Source organism: Gymnoscopelus microlampas (assembly GCF_963454915.1).
Source record: "Gymnoscopelus microlampas genome assembly, chromosome: 5".
Lineage (NCBI taxonomy): Eukaryota > Metazoa > Chordata > Actinopteri > Myctophiformes > Myctophidae > Gymnoscopelus > Gymnoscopelus microlampas.
Window position 1 is genome coordinate 30,412,988 of NC_139942.1, and position 23,443 is coordinate 30,436,430.

General features: G+C 42.6%; 2 protein-coding genes across 2 annotated transcripts in view; one reads left to right on the top strand and one right to left on the bottom strand.

Moving 5' to 3' along the window:
* cdh12a (cadherin 12a) overlaps positions 1 to 6,589 on the top strand; it is a gene marked incomplete at both ends in the record, with an annotated part of 73,849 nt that extends 67,260 nt beyond the window's left edge. Inside the window, 2 exons of the mRNA XM_084056838.1 lie at positions 583 to 834; positions 5,934 to 6,589. Coding sequence (XP_083912964.1) covers positions 583 to 834; positions 5,934 to 6,589 — 908 coding nt within the window. The remainder of the gene's footprint in view (positions 1 to 582; positions 835 to 5,933) is intronic.
* A 13,901-nt stretch (positions 6,590 to 20,490) lies between these two features.
* LOC311045028 (polyubiquitin-B) lies at positions 20,491 to 21,180 on the bottom strand (the record flags this gene model as incomplete). The annotated part of the gene is made up of 1 exon (XM_084056839.1): positions 20,491 to 21,180. One exon carries the CDS (start codon positions 21,178 to 21,180, stop codon positions 20,491 to 20,493), a length of 690 nt encoding a protein of 229 aa, XP_083912965.1.
* Between the last annotated feature and the right edge of the window lie 2,263 nt (positions 21,181 to 23,443).

Consider the following 23,443-nt stretch of genomic DNA (forward strand, 5'->3'; position numbering starts at 1 on the left):
TTTATGGAAAGAACATTGTTCTTTCCATAAAGTTCTGCCATGCAGTTTCATACAAAATATCAGAAGAAATATTAACTTTCATTATTATTATCAATTAGATTATGGCTAATTTGTTTGGGGGAAAAAAGCTATGGTGCCACCTTTTTAGTTGCAAAATACTAAAGTGTATACATGTACAGTATGTCACTAGTCACATCAAATCACAACACAAGGCCATGAAATGTCATATTAGATAATAACTCAATATCTGACATAAAATGCAATTTGGTGGTCAATTATTAATTAACACTTCGTTGTACATACTGTAGCTTTGGAAGGATGACAATACTTGGAAGCTTGTCTCAAGCATAACATAATGCAAACCACTATTGTCTATTTTGTAGACACTTTTTAACCACTTATAGTATGTAGTGCTTTAAAATACTATGTGATACTATAGAAACTAAGCAGCTGTATACATGTACTGGATTCCTTTTTGTACTTTGCTGACGTCACACATTGCTGCATTCATAGAAGTATCACCATATTTGATCTCATTTGGCTATTATGCACTCATACTGTTCTTTGTGGTATTTTTTCTAGATAACACGGCAGGCATCGTGACTCGACGGTTGGGCTTCCAGCGGCGGCTGCAGGAGGTTTATACGCTACCTGTTGTGGTGGAGGACAGTGGCTACCCAGCCCAGAGCAGCACAGGGACGCTCACCATCCGGGTGTGCGCCTGCCAGGCCGACGGGTCCCTGCTGTCCTGTTCGGCAGAGGCCATCTTCCTGCCTGTGGGGCTCAGCACTGGAGCTGTGATGGCTATACTGCTTTGTGTACTCATTCTAATGGGTAAGACAGGATGGATGTATTAGTATTCACGCAGCGAGCAGAACTGTCTTGGCGCCCAGTGTGCGTGTGAGAGATCTCTGTGGCAGCCTCAGGGGCATTATATCAATATTATAAAGTATTATTTGTTTTAAATTTCTTTTTTTGACCATTCCAGTGTTGTACTGTATGTGACTTATGTGAAACTAACCTTTTTACATCATTTAATTTAAAATCTGATGTAACACTAGAGGGTGCTGATGACCTACGGTGCATTCTGCCTTCTAATTATTCTGGGCAGGAATCGCTGTGCAATCAGAGAAACAGGGGTTGAGACTCCACCTCACCGTCATGACAAGGCCAATTCTTGACATATTCATCATGATTTCCCCCCCATCTTTCATACCCTAGCACTTCATTTATTTTTCTGTTCGTGTTGCATAACAATCTAGGTCTGTAGCCTGTCTGCAATAAAATCTCTCAAAGGGTTGTGTGTGTGTGTGTGTGTGTGTGTGTGTGTGTGTGTGTGTGTGTGTGTGTGTGTGTGTGTGTGTGTGTGTGTGTGTGTGTGCGTGTGTGTGTGTGTGTGTGTGTGTGTGTGTGTGTGTGTGTGTGTGTGTGTGTGTGTGTGCGCGTGTCTGTAAATCTGTCTCATGAAAGAGATAAAGCAGTTGTGAAGGCAATGTCTTGCCCTCAACACTGAATCATTACAAAAGAGTCAACATGTATTATGTCCTAATGTGAGTGCACATACGTGCAAAGCATGCCCATGTGTGTGCATCAGTGAATGCAAGTGCTCCTATTTCTGTGTGTGTGTGTGTGTGTGTGTGTGTGTGTGTGTGTGTGTGTGTGTGTGTGTGTGTGTGTGTGTGTGTGTGTGTGTGTGTGTGTGTGTGTGTGTGTGTGTGTGTGTGTGTGTGTGTGTGTGTGTGCGCGTGCGTGTGCGTGTGCGTGTGTGCGTGACAAATAGCATGTCGGAGGATAATCAGAGTCTCCCCAAGGCTCTCGTTCCTTTATCAGAGTCTTCTGAATGAAAAGGAGAGAGAATATGACTGAAAGGGGATGACCACATAAAAGACATGAGTGGAGGATGGGCTAATGGTCTGCCTCCCTCTTCCTCCTCTCTCTCCAAGAGACAAAGGGGTTTCGAGAAACACACACTCCATGGTTGCAATGTAGCACTTTCAACAGCACTGAATCAATGTGTTGGTTCTGTCTTTGTTGTTGCAACTCTCTCTCTTTCTCTGTGTGTGTGTGTGTGTGTGTGTGTGTGTGTGTGTGTGTGTGTGTGTGTGTGTGTGTGTGTGTGTGTGTGTGTGTGTGTGTGTGTGTGTGTGTGTGTGTGTGTGTGTGTGTGTGTGTGTGTGTGTGTGTGTGTGTGTGTTATTCGGTAATGTATGGTATATAAACATTCCAACATTACTGCTGCCTGAAAGGCACCGGCCTACTCGGGGACCATGCAAGCCGATCCACATAGCATCAAAACACTAAAAAAAACGTATGCATGTGAATCCACATGGTATCAAAAAACACAATTTAAGTAATAATATGTACAATGAGGTCAGGCGTAATCAAAGGCCAACACAAATGAATCAGTCTTGAGAAGAGACTTGAACGCCTCAATGGACTGGGCACTTCTGATGGTTAAGTGCAGGCTATTCCAGAGTGTAGGGGCTGCAACAGCAAAGGCATGATCTATAAATGCATGGATTGCCATCTCCAATTGTTTAGGGGGGAGATAATGGTTTGACTTTGGCTAGGAGTCGGAGTTGAAAGAAGCTGCTTTTCACCACGGAGCTGATCTGTTTGTCAAAAGTGAATGTGGTGTCGAAAGTAACGCCTAGGTTTTTGACGGCTGAACAGATGTTGAGGTACGATGCATGTAAGGTTGTTTGTTGTTTGACTTGTTGCCAGGGTACCTGTTTTACCTGTTCTCAAATTGCCCAGTGTGGTACCCATTACCATACAACCAAGAGACAATAGGGAGATAAAGGGATCCCTGATGTTGTCAGAAACTTTGAAACGTTGACGTGAATGGAGTTCCATTGTATACGCTACCATTTATATTGGTGCAGCGGCCAATCCGTGAATCTGATGGGTCGGGTTGTCCAATCAGGGAAGCTGATGCCTATACCACCCCCAAACACACAGTCGATGCATCCTCCACAGACCCACGGACAGATACAGATATTTGTGTTTTTTTGGTTCTGGGAAACAGTTGGTCCGACCAACTTCCCACTCGGCACTGCACACCCCCGGGTGAACTGGGACACACGCCCGAGGACAGACACACACACACACACACACACACACACACACACACACACACACACACACACACACACACACACACACACACACACACACACACACACACACACACACACACACATACACACACACACACACACACACACACACACACACACACACACACACACACACACACACACACACACACACACACACACACACACACACACATACACACACATATTTTGTGAATAAATAGATAGATAATATTTAGATAGATGTAGATACATATACATAGATATGGCTGGCATCTCCCTTAGGGATATGGTGAGGAGCTCAGTCATCCGTGACAGACACGGAGTAGAGCAGCTGCTCCTTTGCATAATAAAGGAGTCAGTTGAGGTGGTTCAGGCATATAATAAGGATGCCTCCTGGTTGCCTCCCCAGGGAGGTTTTCCAGGTTTGGCCTGGCTGCAGGTGGGAAGCGGCTATGGGGTCAGACGGAGAACCAGAGGGAATGATGTCTCCTGCTGGCCTGGGGAAACCCTTGGGATCCCCCAGTCAGAGCTTGCTGATGTGGCCAGGGAAATGGAAGATTTGTGATTCTTTGCTGGAACTGTTGCCTCCACGACCCAAGTCCGGATAAAGCAGAAGATGGATAGATGGATGGAGGGACGGAGGGGCGGACGGATGGACTCACTGGAACACAGCACAAAGCGTCGCATTACCAGCCTGCCCGGCACTGCCAGGGTTAATGCGCTGACAATGTCATCAGCGTGTTCAGGTTTCGGTATACCCAGCATTGGCCACATTATTGCATGGGTGAAATAAGTTCTCTCTCTCCCTCTCCACCTCGCCCGATCTCTATTCTCCCTATCCCTCTCTCTCTTACTGTACATTCTGAGCTCTGGTCTGACATCGGACGCAACATAAAATGTTGCTTAACAACGACACTGATGTCGGAGATCTCCATATGTTATTATGGAGCCCATATTCTATATGAGATGTACACAACAGTATTGTGGCATCAGGCATGTCCATATGTGTTCATGGTACCGAGAATTAGCCAGGTTGTTGCGTGCAATAGTCTCTCAGTCTCTCCCTCTCTCTCCCCTTCCCAACCCTCCCTCCCTTCCCCTATCCCCCTCTCACTTCCTCTTCTTCCCTTCCCTCACTCTGCCTCTCTTACAGGAGCTGAACGTGCTGATACACATTATCCGAGTACAGTACACCAAACTCTCCCATTAACCTATAGCCAACTCTGCACTTTGACCTTGTTTGAGTTTCTAGAGCTCATAACCCCCCCAGGGCACATTGTTTGTTTGTTCTTACTCTTGTACAATGATCCGCCTTGTAGATCATGATTGTTTTTCTAATGGAGCGTGTTTGTGTGCATGCATGTTTGTGTGTGCACGCTTATGTGTGCCTGTGTTGAGGGCAGTCCTAAGCCATTCTGTAGTATTATCAAGAGGGTTTTTTTGCACTAGAGTTTTTCCTGACTGACAGCTGCCATTTTCTCACAGCCTTGGAAAATGTCAGAAATACACGCCTGTTGATTGTGTAACAGTTTTCATTTCCTCCTACATAAATGCACTGTGAGATCCTGAGTGTTCATTTGACTAAAATGTACCCAAAAGGGTCCATTTGTACACTCTGAGAGTTAAATTAACACTCAGGATTTTACAGTGCATGCACCCTTAGCTGGTCACAGATCCCGACAGAGCGCTTCTCTCTGCCCACTCAGTCAATAATAATTCTGTCCCCCACAAAGTGTGTTATTTGACAGGGTTCGCACGTTTACACAGTAGCTTACTGTGATAAATAAGAATGCTTGCACTAATGTAAGCACCCTGACCAAAGGCTAATCTATAGTAGGTCACATGTGTCATTTTAAAGATCTGTTATTGTCAGTGACATCTTTTCTGACCCTGCGGGGGTGTCCAAGTGACAGGCTGTGTGACAGATAGCTCATAGTTGAGACTATTGGTTCATGGAATCAGTTATGGCTGTCTTTGCACGTACAGTGGTGGCTTTGTATCACACTGATGGCCTTCCTCACAACCCCACCTTGCTTCCTTTTCCGTTCTTTGTGTCACTTTGTGCTACCCAATGAAAAGCCAACAATAAAAAGAGATTTTATGATATATGACATATATTCGTGCCAAAACTTCTCCATTATTCTAGACATCTTGACTTAGGAGGAGTGCTCTATACACTCTAGAGACAAAACAAAACAAAACAAAAACACAGAAACTTGCACAGCACTATGAAATAGGCTGAAGTCAGCGTTGTATAAAAGTTGTGAAACTAATCCATGGTGTGTTTGCGAGCAGAGATAGCTGCTCTGTGCCATTCATATGACACTAACAGAAGGCTCTAAACCAGGCTTACTATGTGCCAACTAATCCATTTGTCTGCCTTTCCATTGAGGCCTCAGACATGGACAGACACAAGACAAAATATTTCTTTGTTTATATGGCATTGGGAAGGAAGTTCTCTGGGTATAATAAAAAGAAAACCGCTTATGAACGTTTTCTCTCTCTACCCATTTCATATTTATAACGGGTCATGATGGAATGATTAATGGTTATATGCATATCTTAATGTTGTGTAATTAATTATATTACAAAAAGGATAAATATCCGCACACTGACAATAAAGCTCCCAATGTTTAATCATGCATCACATGGATGGATGAATGCCTGATGAAGGTCTATGTGAACAAAACATACTGAATTAAATATTGGGATATTATTTATCAATGTGCTGATATTTTTCCTTTTTACAGTTACTTCTTCATAATGAACCTGAACCCATTGTTGGACGTACACACCATGTCATTAATAGATTGCCTCATTGTTCTTTTCCAGTAATGGCCGCGTTGTACGCAGGCCAGAGGCGCCACAAAGAGAGAGAGACCCTCATGTCCTCGAAGGAAGACATTCGAGACAACGTCATTCACTACGATGATGAGGGCGGCGGCGAAGAGGACACGCACGCCTTCGACATGGGCACGCTGCGCAACACTCAGACGCAAAAGGCAAGCACGCACATAGCCAACGGCGGCGCCATAAAGGAGAAAAGCGACTATGGCAGCGGGGTCCTCTTACACCTCAGTGGTCGCCGTGATGAAATCAGGTCGCCTGACATCCACCGCGAAACAGCTGTCGCCACCGGCACCACCACCACCACCACCACCATCACATCCACCTTGGACGTTGCGGTTCAGGCCGCTACTGTCGGTGGTGTGACCAAAAGCGATGCCGACGTCATCAGGGAGTTCATCCAACAGCGGCTGGAGGAGAGCCAGTCGGGCTACGCCGCCCCTCCGTATGATTCATTGGCCACGTACGCGTATGAAGGCGAAGGGTCCGTGGCTGAGTCACTCAGCTCCATAGAGGAGTCGTGGGCAATGGGCAGCTCCGACGATTTCAGTTACCTTGGTGACTGGGGACCACCATTCAAAACTCTAGCAAGCATCCTTGACAGACAACCGCCCACTCAGACAGAGGCAGAGGAGAGCTGAGGGGGTGTGACTGAGAAAGAGTGTGCGTGCGGATACACAGGTACTGTACGTGTGCGCATGTGTGTCAAAAATGGACAGTTCAGTGGCACTTTATGATGACCTGGTGCCCTCTATTTGCAGCATCAGACGACATGAATGAAGGATTCCTCCAGAGTGGTTTGAAAGATGATTGTCGGAATCGATCGACAGAAATGCTACTGTATACCAGAGTGTGGAAAGTAGATTCCTTTTCTAGATGTTTGTGGACATTTTTTACAGTGAACAGGTTTGGCAGGAACTATTGGCTGGAGCCCTTTGACTAAGAGCTCCCTATACTGTAGGTATATCAGCCATTGTTGTGGTCTGACTAGAAAAGAAGAGTCTAGCAACTGTATGTAATGAAAGGTAAACCTGATAGCTCCTCAAAGTGCCTGAGGTACTATATGTTTACATGTATTTTCATTCACATTATTTGAATAAAGTTCTGTTTAAATGCTGTTTTGACTTCGGTCAGCCAATCCTTGAGTCTCAGTAAAGCTTCCTTCACCAAGAATCCGCCTAAGAATGGAACATGCCGTCAGATTTCACACCAACTCACTTAGTGCATACTAAAGAAACTAAATCAATTGATTAAATACATTAATCAAATAACTGATAAATGAAGCTGATAAACGAAGCTGTGTGGCATAGCGACGGATTTGTGTGCCGAAATCTCTCGTCATTTGTTGTGCTCACCTTCGGGGAATTATTAGTTTTACACCTCATTCACTTGACAGCAGCTGTGAATGTCAAGTAATTTCTTAAATGTCATCCACCATCTCCCATTGTAATGAGGTTTTCTGCATTCATATTCTTCCCTATACACGGCAAAGCAGTGATGAATATTTTTGCAAACCTCTCTTACATTATCTGCATGCTCAAAATGACTCCAGGACATTCCACACAATTTTCTGCTACACAATACTTTCTGTCATTTGGAATGTTGAATGTGGTGTCATTTGAAGCCATATTGAATGGCATCTGAGTACGAAAATGTTTTATAAACTTTGAAGGAGGCTTTTGAATTCAATAATGGCATAAATGGTTTAGTAGTAGTGATTCATGCACCGTTTTAGAACAAACAATTGTCATTCATATCATTGAGTTATGTAACTCCTTGTACATTTGACACACACTGCATGCATGTGTTTGTGTAAAAATTATCTCTGATGTTGAAACACCAAATTAGTCATGAAGGTCGAGAAAGCGTCCTTAACTTTTTGCCAGACCCTGGTGTTGGCTTAGAAATCAATGGCCCTTACAGACTGACTGGCTGAATCCTCATTGTTGAAACAATGAGGAAAAACCTCCCTCATGCTGTGTTCAAATGGACAGCAATGTGCAGGTACAGTATGTACTGTATCACATTTCTGTGTTCTGCTTATCCCAACACAACAAGTCAACATAGAAACCTAATACAATTCCATCCCATTGTCAGTCAACCAGTAAATGGATAGAATGTAACTGGTGACCTTTGTTTTATAGTGTTGATTGCTCTCAAGAAAAACATTAGCTGAAATTGGCATGTACTACAATCAGAAGCAGAAACTATTTGTTGGCCAGGTACATTTGTATAGCAGTATTACCTACAGGGAGAATATGGGCCTTGAATAGACCAAATCATGATGACACACCACAACCAAATATGTATTTCCGGGTAGATAACGCCAGCAGCATCGCATTGGAGCAGTATTATTTATTAACATTACTTCTGGAAGAACAGGACACGTATGATATTGTTATGTTGACTATTAGAAATATATTAGTTTGTTATAAATATCCACAGATTGACTAATCGACATACACTCTGAAAACAAAGGGTGCACCTATCTTTAAAAGGTGCTAAATACAGTAGCACCACAACCATCCCAAAGAACCACTGAAATACCCTGAGGTGCTATATAGCACCACAACCATTCCAAAGAACCACTGAAGAACCCTCAGGTGCTACATAGCACCTCTCCCATCCCAAAGAACCACTGAATAACCAGAGCATTTATTGACGCCAGCAACATTCAAACCTATCAACCGTTGCTGTGCTCGAACATTATGTCATCTGCATTGTTACAAATACAATACAAATAGCCTGGCCTGAAATAACGGTAAACATCAAATACAGCCATGAGGATAAAACTAGGGAAGGGAAGGGAGGTGTAAATGTTGGTCTAAAAATGTGACATTGCTGAGTGGCGCTCCTCTCCAAAAGTTTAACTATTTTCTACTTGAACCGTTCAGGGCACCCCCCCCCCCTCCTCTCTCTCTCTAAAATGAGTAGGAGTTTCTTAACTTATGAAACATTTTTGACAATTTGACAATGTGATATTTTCTCCAGCAGCTATGATGCCAGGAAATTAGATCAGCAAAAAAGACAGCCTTTCCATTTCACTTTTTCATTTCATGTGTTTTTCCTATAATTATGTTCCCCCTTCAGGTAGGATATTTGTTTAGGGATTTGTTTTCTTTCTTACTCTCCTCATAGAATGCATCATTGTTCACAGTTCTCTCCTTTCATCTTCCATCCTTTCCATTCTCTACTGATTAATTAAAGCCAAAACTCCTAACGTTTCTGAGATGAACTCTGCCATGATTTGATGTGTCATTCAAGTGACTCATTCAATGGTGACACTGATGAATGTGATAAATGAAGATGCAAATAATTATGATTTTGTCATTACTACTCACAATTACAGATGACTATTGTCATAAAGTATGTATGGCAAAAATAGAGCTGGATGTATTAACAGGTATTGCACTAGAACAGGTATAGTACAATAAATTAACACTTTTACTTAATGCAGGATTGGGACTTAATGGATTGCATTAATTGTGGTAATATAATATAAATATGGTCTTTGAACTGGTGTGGATACTGTAACAAAGACAGTAATACGTTTAAAAGATCTGCTAAAAGATCTATCTGTTTTTGTTATTGATTGATGTGTAAACTAGAAAAAGTGCTCCTCGGAGCACAGGTCTCCGCCAGGTCAGGTAGGTTATTGTGGCCTCCTGGTGGCGCTATAATAGGCCAATGTGAAAAGGGTGGCATTTCTTCTTTGGCCTTGCACGGCAATCGGACACTGCATTCATGATTTGAGGCATTTTGTTCCTGTTTTGCTAAATTAGACCTGCTGGTGGCGCTATAACGGGCCAATGTTAAAAGAGTGGTATTGGCTCCTCAACATGGTGTGAATGTGTGTGCAAAGTTTGACCGCAATCGGACACTGCGTTCATGATTTGCGGCATTTTGTTCAAAACAAGCCACTACTGCAAACTTTAGATGTCAATCTTAGCCAATCAGGATGGAATATGAAAAATCAAACACATCCGTCTTGATCACATGACTATAGAGATCATCTGTACCGATGTGCGTGAAATTTTGATAAAATCGGAAGGAGTAATATAAAAAAAACATATTTACATATGTCGGCCTCTTGGTGGCGCTATAAAGGGCAGATGTGAAAAATGCAGGGCAAAGGTTTTTCCTTGACCTCTAAGGAGTGCGCTTACAAAGTTTTACACAGATCGGTGCAGTTATAGGTAAAAACACAAATCGGCCTGTTATAGCGCCACCATGAGGCTGATTTGAAAAATGTCAAGTTGCAATTCGTCCTCGGCATAGTGGAAATATGCGTGCAAAATTTCAAGGAAATTGCATGCTGTGTTGATGATTTGAGGCATTTTGTTCAAAACGGAGTACTCCTGCAAACGTTGGAAGCCATTTTTAGCCAATCAGAATGGAATATGAAAAATCTGAAATACCCGTTTCGTGTAATGACTATAGAGATATTGTGTACCGATTTGCGGGATTTTTGGACAAAATCTGTAGGAGTACTGTCAAAAGATATGTTTTGCACAAATCGGCCTCCTGGTGGCGCTATAAAAGGCCCATGTGAAAAATTTGGGGCAGAGGTTCTGCTGTGGCATCCAGGGAGTGTGTGTGCACAGTTTCACGGCGAGCAAGCCAACGGTGGCGGAGATTAGCTGTACACAGACAGATCGAATGACGGACGGACACACGGACGGACGGACGGACGGACAGGGGGTAAAACATACTCTCTCGCCATGCCTTTCGGCCTGGCGGAGACAACAACACTATGCTGCTACCACTGCACTTTTCACAGTCAGCAGAGGGCAAGGGCTTCTCTGGGTATCAGTCTTTAGGGAGAGACTCAAGTTGTGTACATTTTAGCAGGTCTCAATTTACATGATGAAGTATACTAAAACTCTGCTGTACTGCATGCTTCAAATAGGACAACTATTATAAATACATGGATAGACAGACAGACAGACTGTGTGCATGCATGCATGCTTATGGGACGCCCGGGAATCAAACCACAGTCTCCCACGAGGATATCCAACATCTTATCCATTAACCCAAAGGGGAATTCCACCTTAAAGAATTAGGCTTTTGGTCATCAGGCAGAGGCTCTGAGCCACTACTGCTACACTCACCCGCCTTTAGACCTCCCCCCACCGGGAAACCCGATCCAGGTCGCGGCACCAATGTAATGCCTGAGAATCGAACCCGGGTCTCCCGCGCGGAAAGTCTACATCTTAACCACTAGCCTAAAAGGCAAATTAATTGCTTTTGGTCATCAGGCAAGGCTCTGAGCCACTATACTGCTACACAGGCGTGCGTGCGTGCGTGCGTGCGCTTGTGTGGGTATAGGCTTGTGTTGGCACGTAACTAAGTATAAATCAGGCTTAGGACTTGTATGATGCACGACTGCCTCTGTGGACAATGGACATACACTACACTGCCAGTATAACAGACATAATCATAAACTGTTAGAGAGCAGAAGACAAATCGCACTTTGCTTTTCAGACATAACGGCTTATATAACCTGGTGAGCACAGACCTAAGTCGTGGCAAGATCCACGTTCAGCCCAGGGGAAGATGCCTAGTGCTTCACGATGTAAAAGACCTGGCTTAGACACCTGTCAGTTACGCTTGTGACCATGGAACACTCAGAGGTTCCAATGTCTGTTTTTGGAGCTGACAAGAATATTATCATTTCTGCAGCTGTGCAGCTTGCTTCAAACATTTAGGGTGTAATTATCATACAACTGGAAGATACCAGGCATCCACTCTCTCGAACTCTGAATCTACCCAATACTAGAAATTGCATTCTTTAGATAATGAAAAGTGAAAAGTAAATAGATTCCCTCCGGGGCGTTGGACATTACTCTAAAAAGACACACGCTGAGGGAATAAAAACAATTACAACAGTTGGGAGACCATTTTGTTGGTCTCTAGGAAATTGCGAAATCAATATCTGTCTATGTGCATCGAATCCATCTTTCCCCTCTCCGTTCGGTGTGATGGAAAATAGATTTTCTTGATTGCCACGAAGTAACAGATAGCCTCAGACAGCAGCGATGACCTTCACTTCATCAACCCCCGACTCTCGCCTCTGACAAAGCATAACAGCGCGGCTTGGCAGAAACACGTGCCACCACAGCAACACCTGCATGGCCAATGGACTCTCGAGTTCAGCTCAATTCAGAAGCCAAATTGGAACTGCAGTGTAATCATTCAAATCAGAAGAGTATTGAGCACATTGACGCACGTAACGTGAAATGCTTTTGAAGTTTGAATTGAAAATGGAAAATGTATTTCCAAGCAGGCTAAATCGAGAGTGAAGCGATAATATGTGAGCCGCTCAGCTGTCTTTTCTTTTTCTTGGTTGAAATGAAGGAGGTAGATGGATCTACTGCAGATCACCATGCTGTGTAGTGTCAGTGTGCTGTGACCAATAAAAACAGTGTCTGGGACAGTTATACACGTTATGAACACCGTCATTGCAGATGAAAACACTAGCATTTGATATTTTTTAAATCTTATATCATATTTGACATTTCAAATAGCAATGTTTTAGATATACTCTAGATGCATGCACAGGTCTCTGTCAACTACACTTAGGCCTTGTTCAGACTGGCAGCCCAAATCTGATTTCCTACAGATTGGGAGTCGGATTTGTTTTATGCAGTCTGAACAAAGGCTAAGGAATGACTTGCAAAAATCAGTTTCCATGTTTGTTTATTTGTTTGTTTTTTGCCGTTCAGACTTGATAAAAAACTATCTGATTCCAATATGGATAAGCCAAAGACCTGATTTGGGTTGCTAGTGTGAATATAGCCTAAAACCTGTCACTACTCAAAAGCTATGTCCAGTCTAGTCTAATCTAGTCTTGTTTAGTCTAGTTCAGTCAGACAACTCTTGGATTAAATATTTTCATTGAGCATAAATTTTAGCATATAGATATCTGAAGCGTAGTTTGGCATCAGGGCTCTATCTCTATTAATTCCCTGTAAGCACAGACATTTTATAATTAGGTGGTATGCCAAATTGAATTACAGGGAATTAATCAACACCCCAAAGGTGAATATAGAAACAGAGCCCACAGATGGATGCTGGGGAGGTGGTGGGATTGCAAAACTTATTAGGGCAGCAACACAGCGAGCAGCAAGGAGGAGAAGCGAGGAATGATCAGGTCGGCAGGGAAGTTTAAATAGCCCCCCGTGATCAGGCGAATAGTGCATGTGACTCGTCACCTGATCAGGGTTTAGGGCGCTGCCTTGAGTTGTCTGCCGGAAAATATGTATGTATACATTTTGACACAGAAAAAATGAATAATGATACCTTTATTATTCACTTATTTAACGGTCATCACAAACATAATATGAACTGTCATACTAATCCATCCTTGAGTGTTCATATTCTGTTTATTCAACATCATCATCATCAACCAGTTTCACAACAACTAATTTAATTACATCCTCCTCCTTCTGATTGCACTTTAGTTTGTGGGCAAGGCAGGAGCAGTGTGGAAGCTTGCAGGTCCATACACACTTGCAGGCCATAAGTTCCAGGACAGTCATTGCTGGGCACATCCAATGTAACGCCAGCATTCCAGGAAAATCTCATCCATTTCAGTGAGGGAATATCTATACATTACTGTATGTTATTTCACTAGTAAGAGACCACACCTCTACTTAAGTTTAACAATTTATTGAAACGTAATGAGATGAATGTGGAACGGGATGAGGAACCCAAGGTAGGGAGAGACTCAGGGTGGGGGCGTAGTCTAGGGAGCTGACGGCCATTGTCGCTCTACTCGGGGAGCGGCCGGTCGTCCCTGCTCCATCACTGCCATAATTTTTTGACCAATCACAACACTTTCATTCACGGAGAATGTTAACAGATTTGTAAAGCATCAACGTAATTTCCTTGGGCAGTACTTCCGCCAAATTCAAACGCTTCCGCCTAGACAACCAACATCCCAGGTCTTGTCCAGTGTGGATCGCAGGTGTATTTATACTGTGGTCATTGCAACAAGGATTGGCTGAGGTGAGTGGAGGCAGGTGTAGTGGATACGGGTGATCGTGAATGGGGAGTGGCTAATGAGTGAAGGAAGGGGTGGTAGATAGGGAAGCGGTTGAGGACGGGGAGTGGCCGTGGTAAGCAGAGGGTGGTCTCCACTCCTGAACCTACATTATATACGACTACATTATTAGAGCAAAATGTAACATTGATTTATTGTATTTATTATAAGCATGCCTTTGTCATCCGTTGTCATGTATTTTTGGCTCTGGTATGTCTGGCTGTCCTTACAGGCAGTGGCACAGGGGAAGTAGGCTGGACCCCACTTCACCCCTTTTGGCGCAGCAGCAGGTACACAGAGCGTTGTCATCACACATGCTAGATACATCAATTCAGACAACTGATTCCACATTGCTGTATAATTCCTCTGATACATCCAGTATGTTCCCAGGGATTTGAGAGACTAAGAATATCCTGTTTCCTTTGACATGTTTGAGATCACTGGGTTTTCATTTCAAGCATTTGCATCAGGGTGGTCATATTTCTAGTGGGCATATTTTCCATTTCTCTGCTATCTTCCACTGGTCCATGATGAATGTTATAAGGGCTGTTTTTTTCTGTCTGTGTAACAGCTTTTCCCCCTCCACAACACTGTGTCCCGAGGCAATGTTCCTCCATTGAGTGCTACTTGCTGAACCATAACTGCATCTATCAGTATATTCTTGATTGATTGTTTTCCAGTACACATCAAATACTACATCTATCCATATACTGTTTACTCCTTCATGCAGGTTCACTCCTAGATTCTGCACAGAACCAGCAATCTCTCCAAAAGTCTTGACATGACCTTTCGGTTTCCGAACAAGGCTCATTCCATCAATGATACATGCAGAGTGTCCTCCAATATCTTCAGCTGCTGATGCTGATTTAGCTAATTCTCTAGTAATAGTTAGTTTTCTGCAATGAAACCATCTGGATTTGAGAGTGTCCAAGTCAATGGACCGAATGGAGCAGTCAGGACATCTTTAATGTGAATGAAGATCTCTACTGTGCGAAGCAAGGATCGTATTCCCAAATAGATGTATATCTGCTTCCATATCATCTGTACCATATCTTCATTCTAGCTTTAAAATTGAGCCTGCTGCAGCATTTGAAACACAGTAAAGTGGCTGAGATCATACCTGGACATGTTTTTTCTCCTAGGATTGCAGAGAAAGACTTGTGAATACTTACAACATGGTCCTCGAAGAAAAAAATGTATGTGGCCTACATAACACAACTCACCCTATGAGAAATGACCAAAAGGATGCTTTTAGAAGTCTCTGATCAGACCCATGGCCTGCCCTGTTAACAACGGGGCTAAAATGGGCTTGAGCCACAGGCCAGGGCCTGACCCTGCGTTTTAACAGCGGGCAACTCTCGGGCGATGCCGGGCAACATCGCCCAAAATATAATGAAAGTCTATGAGAGCCGGCGATCGGGCGAAGTGGGCGGGGGGGCGATGAAAGATGGATTTTCTTTATCTTTTTGGGCGATATCGCCCGGCATCGCCCAGAGTTGCGCGCTGTTAAAACACAGCGTGAGGCTTCACACGAAAATTTGTAATGAATGGAAGGAGGCAGGAAATTCTGTTTCTACAACCAGGCCATTGCTCTACTGAGGAAAGGTAAACAACTGCCTGTAGTATTGATGTATTGATTTATGTATTCATTGCTGATAAGTATGATTTTGTACCATTTTCTTATGGATCTAAAGTGTACCATTTTCCATTTGTATGTGTTAATGTGGTTAAAAGTGTCAGTGCCTCTCTGGCAGCCTGCAACAGTGTTTTGGTCGGATGGGGTCCTTCTGGTATGTCAACAATATTAGATAGCAGGTTAACCTCGATACCCCAACCTTGGTTGCCCAGGAAACTCAGCCATTCAAGCCATAACTTACGGCTGACGTGATGACGAAAGGCGTTACCCCACGCTATGTGTATGATTACTATGTATCTCTGTTTTAACGTCAGAAGAATATATCTGGAACTATGCATGTCCAAAGCTTGTAAGATCTCTTCTCTGGAATAAACCCAAATACTATTATAACACGTTTCCTTCCTCCGTTTATTGATGTAATTAATTCTTATCTAACTGATAGATATGGACCTGTATTTACTAGGAAAAATAAAGCTATCAATTGCATTCAATGCATTACTGTCATATTTTCCAAAACAATACAAAGATTTTCAATAATTGTGAAAGTAGTCGATCTACAAGCTCACAACATGTCGAATTGTAAGCTTTTAGATCTGCTATTTTCACTTTAAAGGCGATAGTTCACCCACATAATTACTCTTTGAGTCTGCTAAATTGTTGGCTTAGGAAATTAATGGAGATTTCTTTGTTTTTGAGGCATTCCTAAAATTCCTAAAAGGAAAGATTGAGCATTGAAACTTATGCTGCAAAAACTGTTGTAAATATTAAATATGACCTAAAATGAATGTATATTATATGAATAAAAGTAGCAAAGAAGCACAGAAGAATGTCTGAATTCGTACTGAGTACACCCTCACTCTCACAGATCCGTGTTTTCATACCCCCCACTAGCTCCAATCGGAACCTCACCCTCCGCTGTATAGCTCCGAGATGAGGTTCCATATCGTTCTCTGCCGTTCGGCTGAAAAATGTCCGCACATTTGCCAATTTACATGTTTCTTACCCCTTTCTGCACATCGTATCCAAAAAGTAAAGGTATTCTGAAATGATCACAGATGTTTGAAATTTTAACTCACCATAAAATCTAACAAACGAGTTGAAAAAAGCACTTTATTCGCCTCTCTCCTCCGCCGGTTACATGTTTTTAAGACATTGCGCAAGAGTTGCGCCTGATTCCCCTACTGGTCAAATGTTGAATTGCATCTTCTAATGCATAATATTATTGAACCGGCTGAGGAGAGAGGCGAATAAAGTGCTTTTTTCAACTCGTTTGTTAGATTTTATGGTGAGTTAAAATTTCAAACATCTGTGATCATTTCAGAATACTTTCACTTTTTGGATCGGATGTGCAGAAAGGGGTAAGAAACATGTAAAGTGGCAAATGTGCCGACATTTTTCAGCCGAACGGCAGAGAACGATATAGGACCTCATCTCGGAGCTACATAGCGGAGGGAGAGGTACTATATGGGGCTAACCCCCCACTTTTTGTCTGGCTGTTTTTCTTTTTTTCCCCGGCCGTTCCATAAAGTTGCTGATTTCCCAATAGCGTGAAGTAGGCTACCTGGCTACTTCTATTTCCAGTAGTATTTCAAAATAAAATGTGTGGTGAATTATAACATTATTACAAGTATAGATTAAAGTAACTCTTATTTTGAAATGTTCTTTTTTTTTAATGGAAACAGCTTTCTGGGGGCTCCTTGACATACCTCTATGCTCCTTGACTAACGTGCGTCGCAGCGTCAAGCTTTTACGTTGACGTTCTCAAAAAGAACAACACCGGACGGACGTGCCACATCATATAATGGAATATAAAGACTTTGGGGTAAAAGTTAATATTTACCACCATGCTCTCTGAAACCAAGACAATGTTGGCCTATGTGTAACAATAGTGCGGTCTCGTCATCAATTTGTAGAAGGTGAGTAACTTAAGTAATTCAGCTAATGCTGACGGAGGTGGAAAGTAACTAGTACATGCACTCAAGGACCTATACTGTACGTACTTGAGTATAATTTTAAGGTATTTTTTACTTGACAGGAGTATTCCAATTTGCAGTACTTTTACTTCCATTCCAATACATCTCAGAGGCAAATATTATACTTTTACTCCACGACAATTATTTGAAAACTTTAGTAACTACTAGTTGCTTTGTAGATTTTAATTATTATGAAAAAACATACATAAACCACTTCAGCCCTATTTAAACTTTGGCTATTTGAAAATAGCCGATCTAGAGGCTCACAAGCGATGCAACGCGTTGTGAGCTTGTACATCTGCTATTTTCACTGTCCTATCCTGGTTTTGTTATATGATTGGATTATAAAACTTTTTTTTCGGCAGCAAATATTAACAAAATAACAAGGTGAACACAGCACACAGGTGTTAACATAGCTCCATAAAGAACCTCTCACTCCGCTATACAGCAGAGAGGTTCTTTATGGAGCTAGTGTTAACAAAGATACAATTAACAATAGCAGCAGCACCCAACTGACTCTGTTTTGACATGAATGGAACGCAAATCAATCATTATTATCAGCACCTGACACCTGTACACTGTATACACTAGCTCAGTGGTTCTCAAATGTTTTCATTTCAACTACCTCCATAACTCTGACAGTGTACTCTGAGTTACAGGCCCTGTAAGGGTCCAGTTGGAACCCTATCATGGAACACTGAGCGTCCCTGGACCCCACTTTGAGAACCACTGTTCTAGCCTACTTGTAAACACTGCTGCCATGTAAAAGGTTTATTAGCCTACCTGAGGTCTGTTTAAATGCATTATTAGTAGCATAATGCTGTGGGCTGTCACAGTGCTATGGTGGAGTGTGTTTGTTTTGGCACAAGCTGGCTGTGCCTTTTGGTTATGGTGACAAATTGGTTCTTCAGTGGTTCTTTGTTATGGTTGTGGTGCCTCAGCAGTTCTTCAGTGATTCTTTGGAATGATTGTGGTGCTATATAGCACCTTGGGTTCTGGGTTCTTTGGGATGGGAGAGGTTCTTGATAGCTCTAATCGGAACCTCTCTGAATTCCCCCTTGCTCTCAGATGTTATACATTTTAGCGGTCAAGAAAAATGTAACCAAAGGGTTGAAAGAAGCTTTTAAATCGCTTTTGTAGTCAGCCTATGGCCATTCAACCCCCGTCCACATGCGCATTACTGCTCCCATTAAGGTTGCATTGGGAAAACATGGCACAGGCTGACAAAGAAAGCAACACACATTAGAGTACTCTAAAAACAAATTGGTGCCTCAGTGTTTTTTTCAGTGGTTCTTTGGGATGGTTTTGGGACTTAAAGAAAGGTGCTATATAGCATCAAAAAGGCACTCTTTGGGATGGTTGTTTGTGGTACCTCAGGGGTTCTTCAGTGGTTCTTTGGGATGGCTGGTTCTTCTTCAGTGGTTCTGTGGGATGGTTGAGGTGGTATATAGCACCACAGGGTTTCTCAGTGGTTCTTTAGGGTAGCCCCAAAAAACTATTCTCCTATGATTATGAGATTTTGGTGCTACAGCACCAAACATTTGTTTTTAAAGTGGTTAATATCTAGATATTTTGGTGATGCATTGTCTATATTTAATATCATAGATGTTATGGTGACTAATGTCATATGCACATTATGGTGACACATTGTCTAAGCATATAGACAACATGCTTTGTTAGTTGAACACTGTGGTGCTATATAGGCCACCTGTTGTATTGTGTCTATTGGTGCAGTATAGTTGTATTGGTTTGTGTCAATGCCTTGTATTGATTTACAGTGTATTCCAAAACAGGCCTAGTTATATTCTGTTTGTTACACATGAGGGGAAAACAATGTTGTTGTTGTTTTACATAATCACATTTTTGTTTAATTGTACCCCTGTGTATTTTCTTCTGGTGCTCGGCCTATTAACAATTTGTTTAGTTATCATTTACCTCTGGTCCATAGTTTTAGTGAGTTCTCTCTAATGCTCTGCCAGGGACTACGTATTTCCGTACTGACCAGGTTTAGTTAAAAAAAAAGGGGAAAAAATATATAATCTTGCTACTCGCTGAAACGAAGATGGTTTTGTGGTGTTGAAAGTCTTTTCTCTGCAGTGGGAAGCCTCTCAGAACCGCAATCTTTTGTGTAAAACCCACTTTTTGGGCAGAAAATAAAATATCACTTGACCGGGGAACTTTGATTCACTCCTCAACGCCACCTACAAAACTGGTCAATAGAAAAATAATTGACCAGACTGCAATTTAGGTAGACCTTGACAACCTAGGCAATGCAGAAATACATAGTCTGTGAGAGCATTAGAGAGAACTCGCTAATGCTATGGACCAGTGCTAGTTATCGTTGAAGGATGGCGTTGCCATTTATCAATGTTCATCTTTAAGCCACTGTACAGAAGATTAGTCTATGCAAGTTTTACCAGAGCCCTGGTTGTTAGTCAGCATTACCTGCTTCCACCTCTCGCAATGAGGATGTGAGGGTGGATTTTGACATGCAAAACATTTTTTTTGTTGGACACCTAGACGGGCCACCGAGTAAGAGTGCATAGTACCATAAATATATATTCCTTACCGCAGCTGACTCCGGTTCAAAGACAACCAGAGGCACTACTGTTTGTCATCATGGTATGCACTCTTATTTCCGTCCGACCTGCCCTTTCATAAAATATTTTTTCTGGATTGTTTTGGGGGCCAATACCCAATGGCCATAGGAATCTTCTCCGAATTACATGGAGCTTTCATTTTATTTATTTTCTCCCAATTTAGTTCATTTAATTGATTGTCAGGTTGGTCCTGACATCTTTTCCCAGGCCTCAGCTATTTTAAATATTTGTAAGCCATTTCCAATAGCCAATTAGCACAATGCTGACACATTTAGGGTTATAGAATAATTTACTGCCCTCCCCTCAGACGCAGGACAAGGTGGAGCGTAGATTCCTTCTGGATGTTGTAGTCAGACAGGGTGCGGCCATCTTCCAGTTGCTTGCCGGCAAAGATCAGCCTCTGCTGGTCAGGGGGAATGCCTTCCTTGTCCTGGATTTTGGCCTTGACATTCTCAATGTTATCACTTGGCTCAACTTCCAGGGTTATGGTCTTGCCAGTCAGGGTCTTCACAAAGATCTGCATTCCTCCCCTAAGGCGCAGCACAAGGTGGAGGGTAGATTCTTTCTGGATGTTGTAGTCAGACAGAGTGCGGCCATCTTCCAGTTGCTTGCCAGCAAAGATCAGCCTCTGCTGGTCAGGGGGAATGCCTTCCTTGTCCTGGATTTTGGCCTTGACATTCTCAATGTTGTCACTTGGCTCAACTTCCAGGGTGATGGTCTTGCCAGTGAGGGTCTTGACAAAGATCTGCATTCCTCCTCTCAGACGCAGCACAAGGTGGAGGGTCGACTCCTTCTGGATGTTGTAGTCAGACAGGGTGCGGCCATCTTCCAGTTGCTTGCCGGCAAAGATCAGCCTCTGCTGATCAGGGGGAATGCCTTCCTTGTCCTGGATTTTGGCCTTGACATTCTCAATGTTGTCACTTGGCTCAACTTCCAGGGTGATGGTCTTGCCAGTGAGGGTCTTCACAAATATCTGCATGTTTAAACAATTCAAGTCGTTGAGTCTGCCAATTATGCAATAATAATATGAATCTAAACGATCTGTCTCTGATTCTCTTAGGATCCTCTTAAACAATATCAAACGAGCACTCTGCAAATTGTTGAACTGAACTCTCCGCTGCTCTCTCTTTTATGTTGCCGGCGGGTTATGAAAAAACCCGACCCGCTCATCACTACTGCGCGTGCTCCTGGTCAAATAGGTTCCTGCACGGCGTGCAAGGCCGTCCCATGAGCAATGCAATCCTGACTGTAAATTGTGTGTACGTGTGCGTGTGTGTTTTGTGTTTACAGTAGGTCATATCACTCACTATACAGTATAGCGTCTTTATCTTGTGCCATGGTTTGCCTTGATGTTGTCCTTTGTGTCAGGTTAGTAGAAATAGCATTTGTGTCCACAAATTTTTTTAATCATTAATTACTCATACCTAACTAAATCAGATTAACGTTAGAGTCCTCAATTTTGACAAAAGGTTGTTGAGCTCAACAGCCAATTTCATTACACCTCCATTCTGTGCTCCTGAAGCATCATCTTGATTGGCTGGAACATTTTATCGCTGAACTGAGCTACTTAATTTTTCCACTTAAAATTGCCAGACATGAGAGAGCCTCTGAAAATATTGTGTGGTAATTTTGAGGGGTCCCTTTGATTAGGTGTAGCCCCAGGGCCCCTTTGCTCGTAATCCAGCCCTGATCAGAGCACTTTTTTTCTGGCAAAGCAGAGCACTTTAAAAGTTTGAGAATAGTTTAACTTTTTGAGAAAATTGTGTTAATGACTTGGACAGCTTATGAGCTGTCCAGTCATGGCTGTGTACACAAAGGCAGAGCTGCTCGTCCGAGCAGATGGTCTCTATACCCCACTGTCATACGGACGCACCCACATCCGACTACCACCAGCATCCCTGATCCTCTTCTGCCTAACAAAACAGTATATTAAATCTATGATTTTATTACCTAATATAATTACATCTTATTTGCTATATCCATCGTGGAGGTTTTTTTCTTATCATTTTTCTTAAAGGCAGACCTATTAACCCATTAAAGCCGGGAAAGCATATATATAATATAGCATCAAGTTTTTCAGAAAACTCATAGGATTTAGAACATTGGTTTAGAACAGTGTTTCTCAAAAAATAGCAGATATACAAGCCCACAGTGTGTCACTTTGCGCCACACTACGAGCTTGTACACACTCGAAAATGTTTGGAAAATATAGAATTTTTGTAGTCTTCTCTTCTAGGGGTCCCTGGCACAAAACATTTAGATGGGGGGGTCTGCGGCCATCTCTCTCTCTCTCTCTCTCTCTCTCTCTCTCTCTCTCTCTCTCTCTCTCTCTCTCTCTCTCTCTCTCTCAATTTGGGGGTCCTTGACACAGACAAGTTTGAGAACTACTACTGATTTAGAAGGCATTGAATCACCAGTGTCAGCCTCACTGCTCCAGACAGGGCAAGCCAGCAGCGGTGTCCACCAGGAGAGAGTTGGCAGCCGGGGGGCGCACACAGGCAGTCGGTGTTCATCTGACGGCTTGTCTATAAAAAATGTATACATTTAATGCGAGAATTATGCCATGCAGTTGCTCAATGTTGAGTAACTGCACATCTACTAGGTGTAGATGTGCAATTACTCAGTTTAACTTTGTTATTAATTTTCAGTACTTGCTATAGAGTTACATTGAAGTCCAATTGCATGACCCCCCCCCCCCCCCCCATTGCTCCCACCCGCACCTCCTTATTTTTTTATTTTCTTTTCATCCTATTTTCTTCATAACATGCACCTAGTGTGAACATACCCCAACACTGTTGAGTTGTGTAAAATAGTTTTGAAATGGTGCGCCATCAGTTGTGAACACATGCTAAGCCTATGACCTTCATCAAGGCAAACATCAAGAGCACAATAAACAAACATGCATAGAGCCTATGAGCTATCCTATGAGAGGACCGAAGCGGTCTATGGACCGAAACGTCGTAATGAAATAAATATCGTTTGCAGACAGTTTCAGACAGTGTGTGGGATCCGTCCATTTTTGCCAATAAATAGTTGATAATTTATTCAATACATTCCGGGAAACAATTTGTTTTACATTGTCAATGCCCATTGCCTAACATTACGTGTGTTCGGATGTAGTGTAACTTTTATTCAAGGAGTTTGTGCCTAATTACTGCTTATTAAGATGCGATCTTGAAGTGAAAAGGGACTCATACATTATTAAAAATGTTCTCTCAATTAATATTGGGGGCATGCCAGCC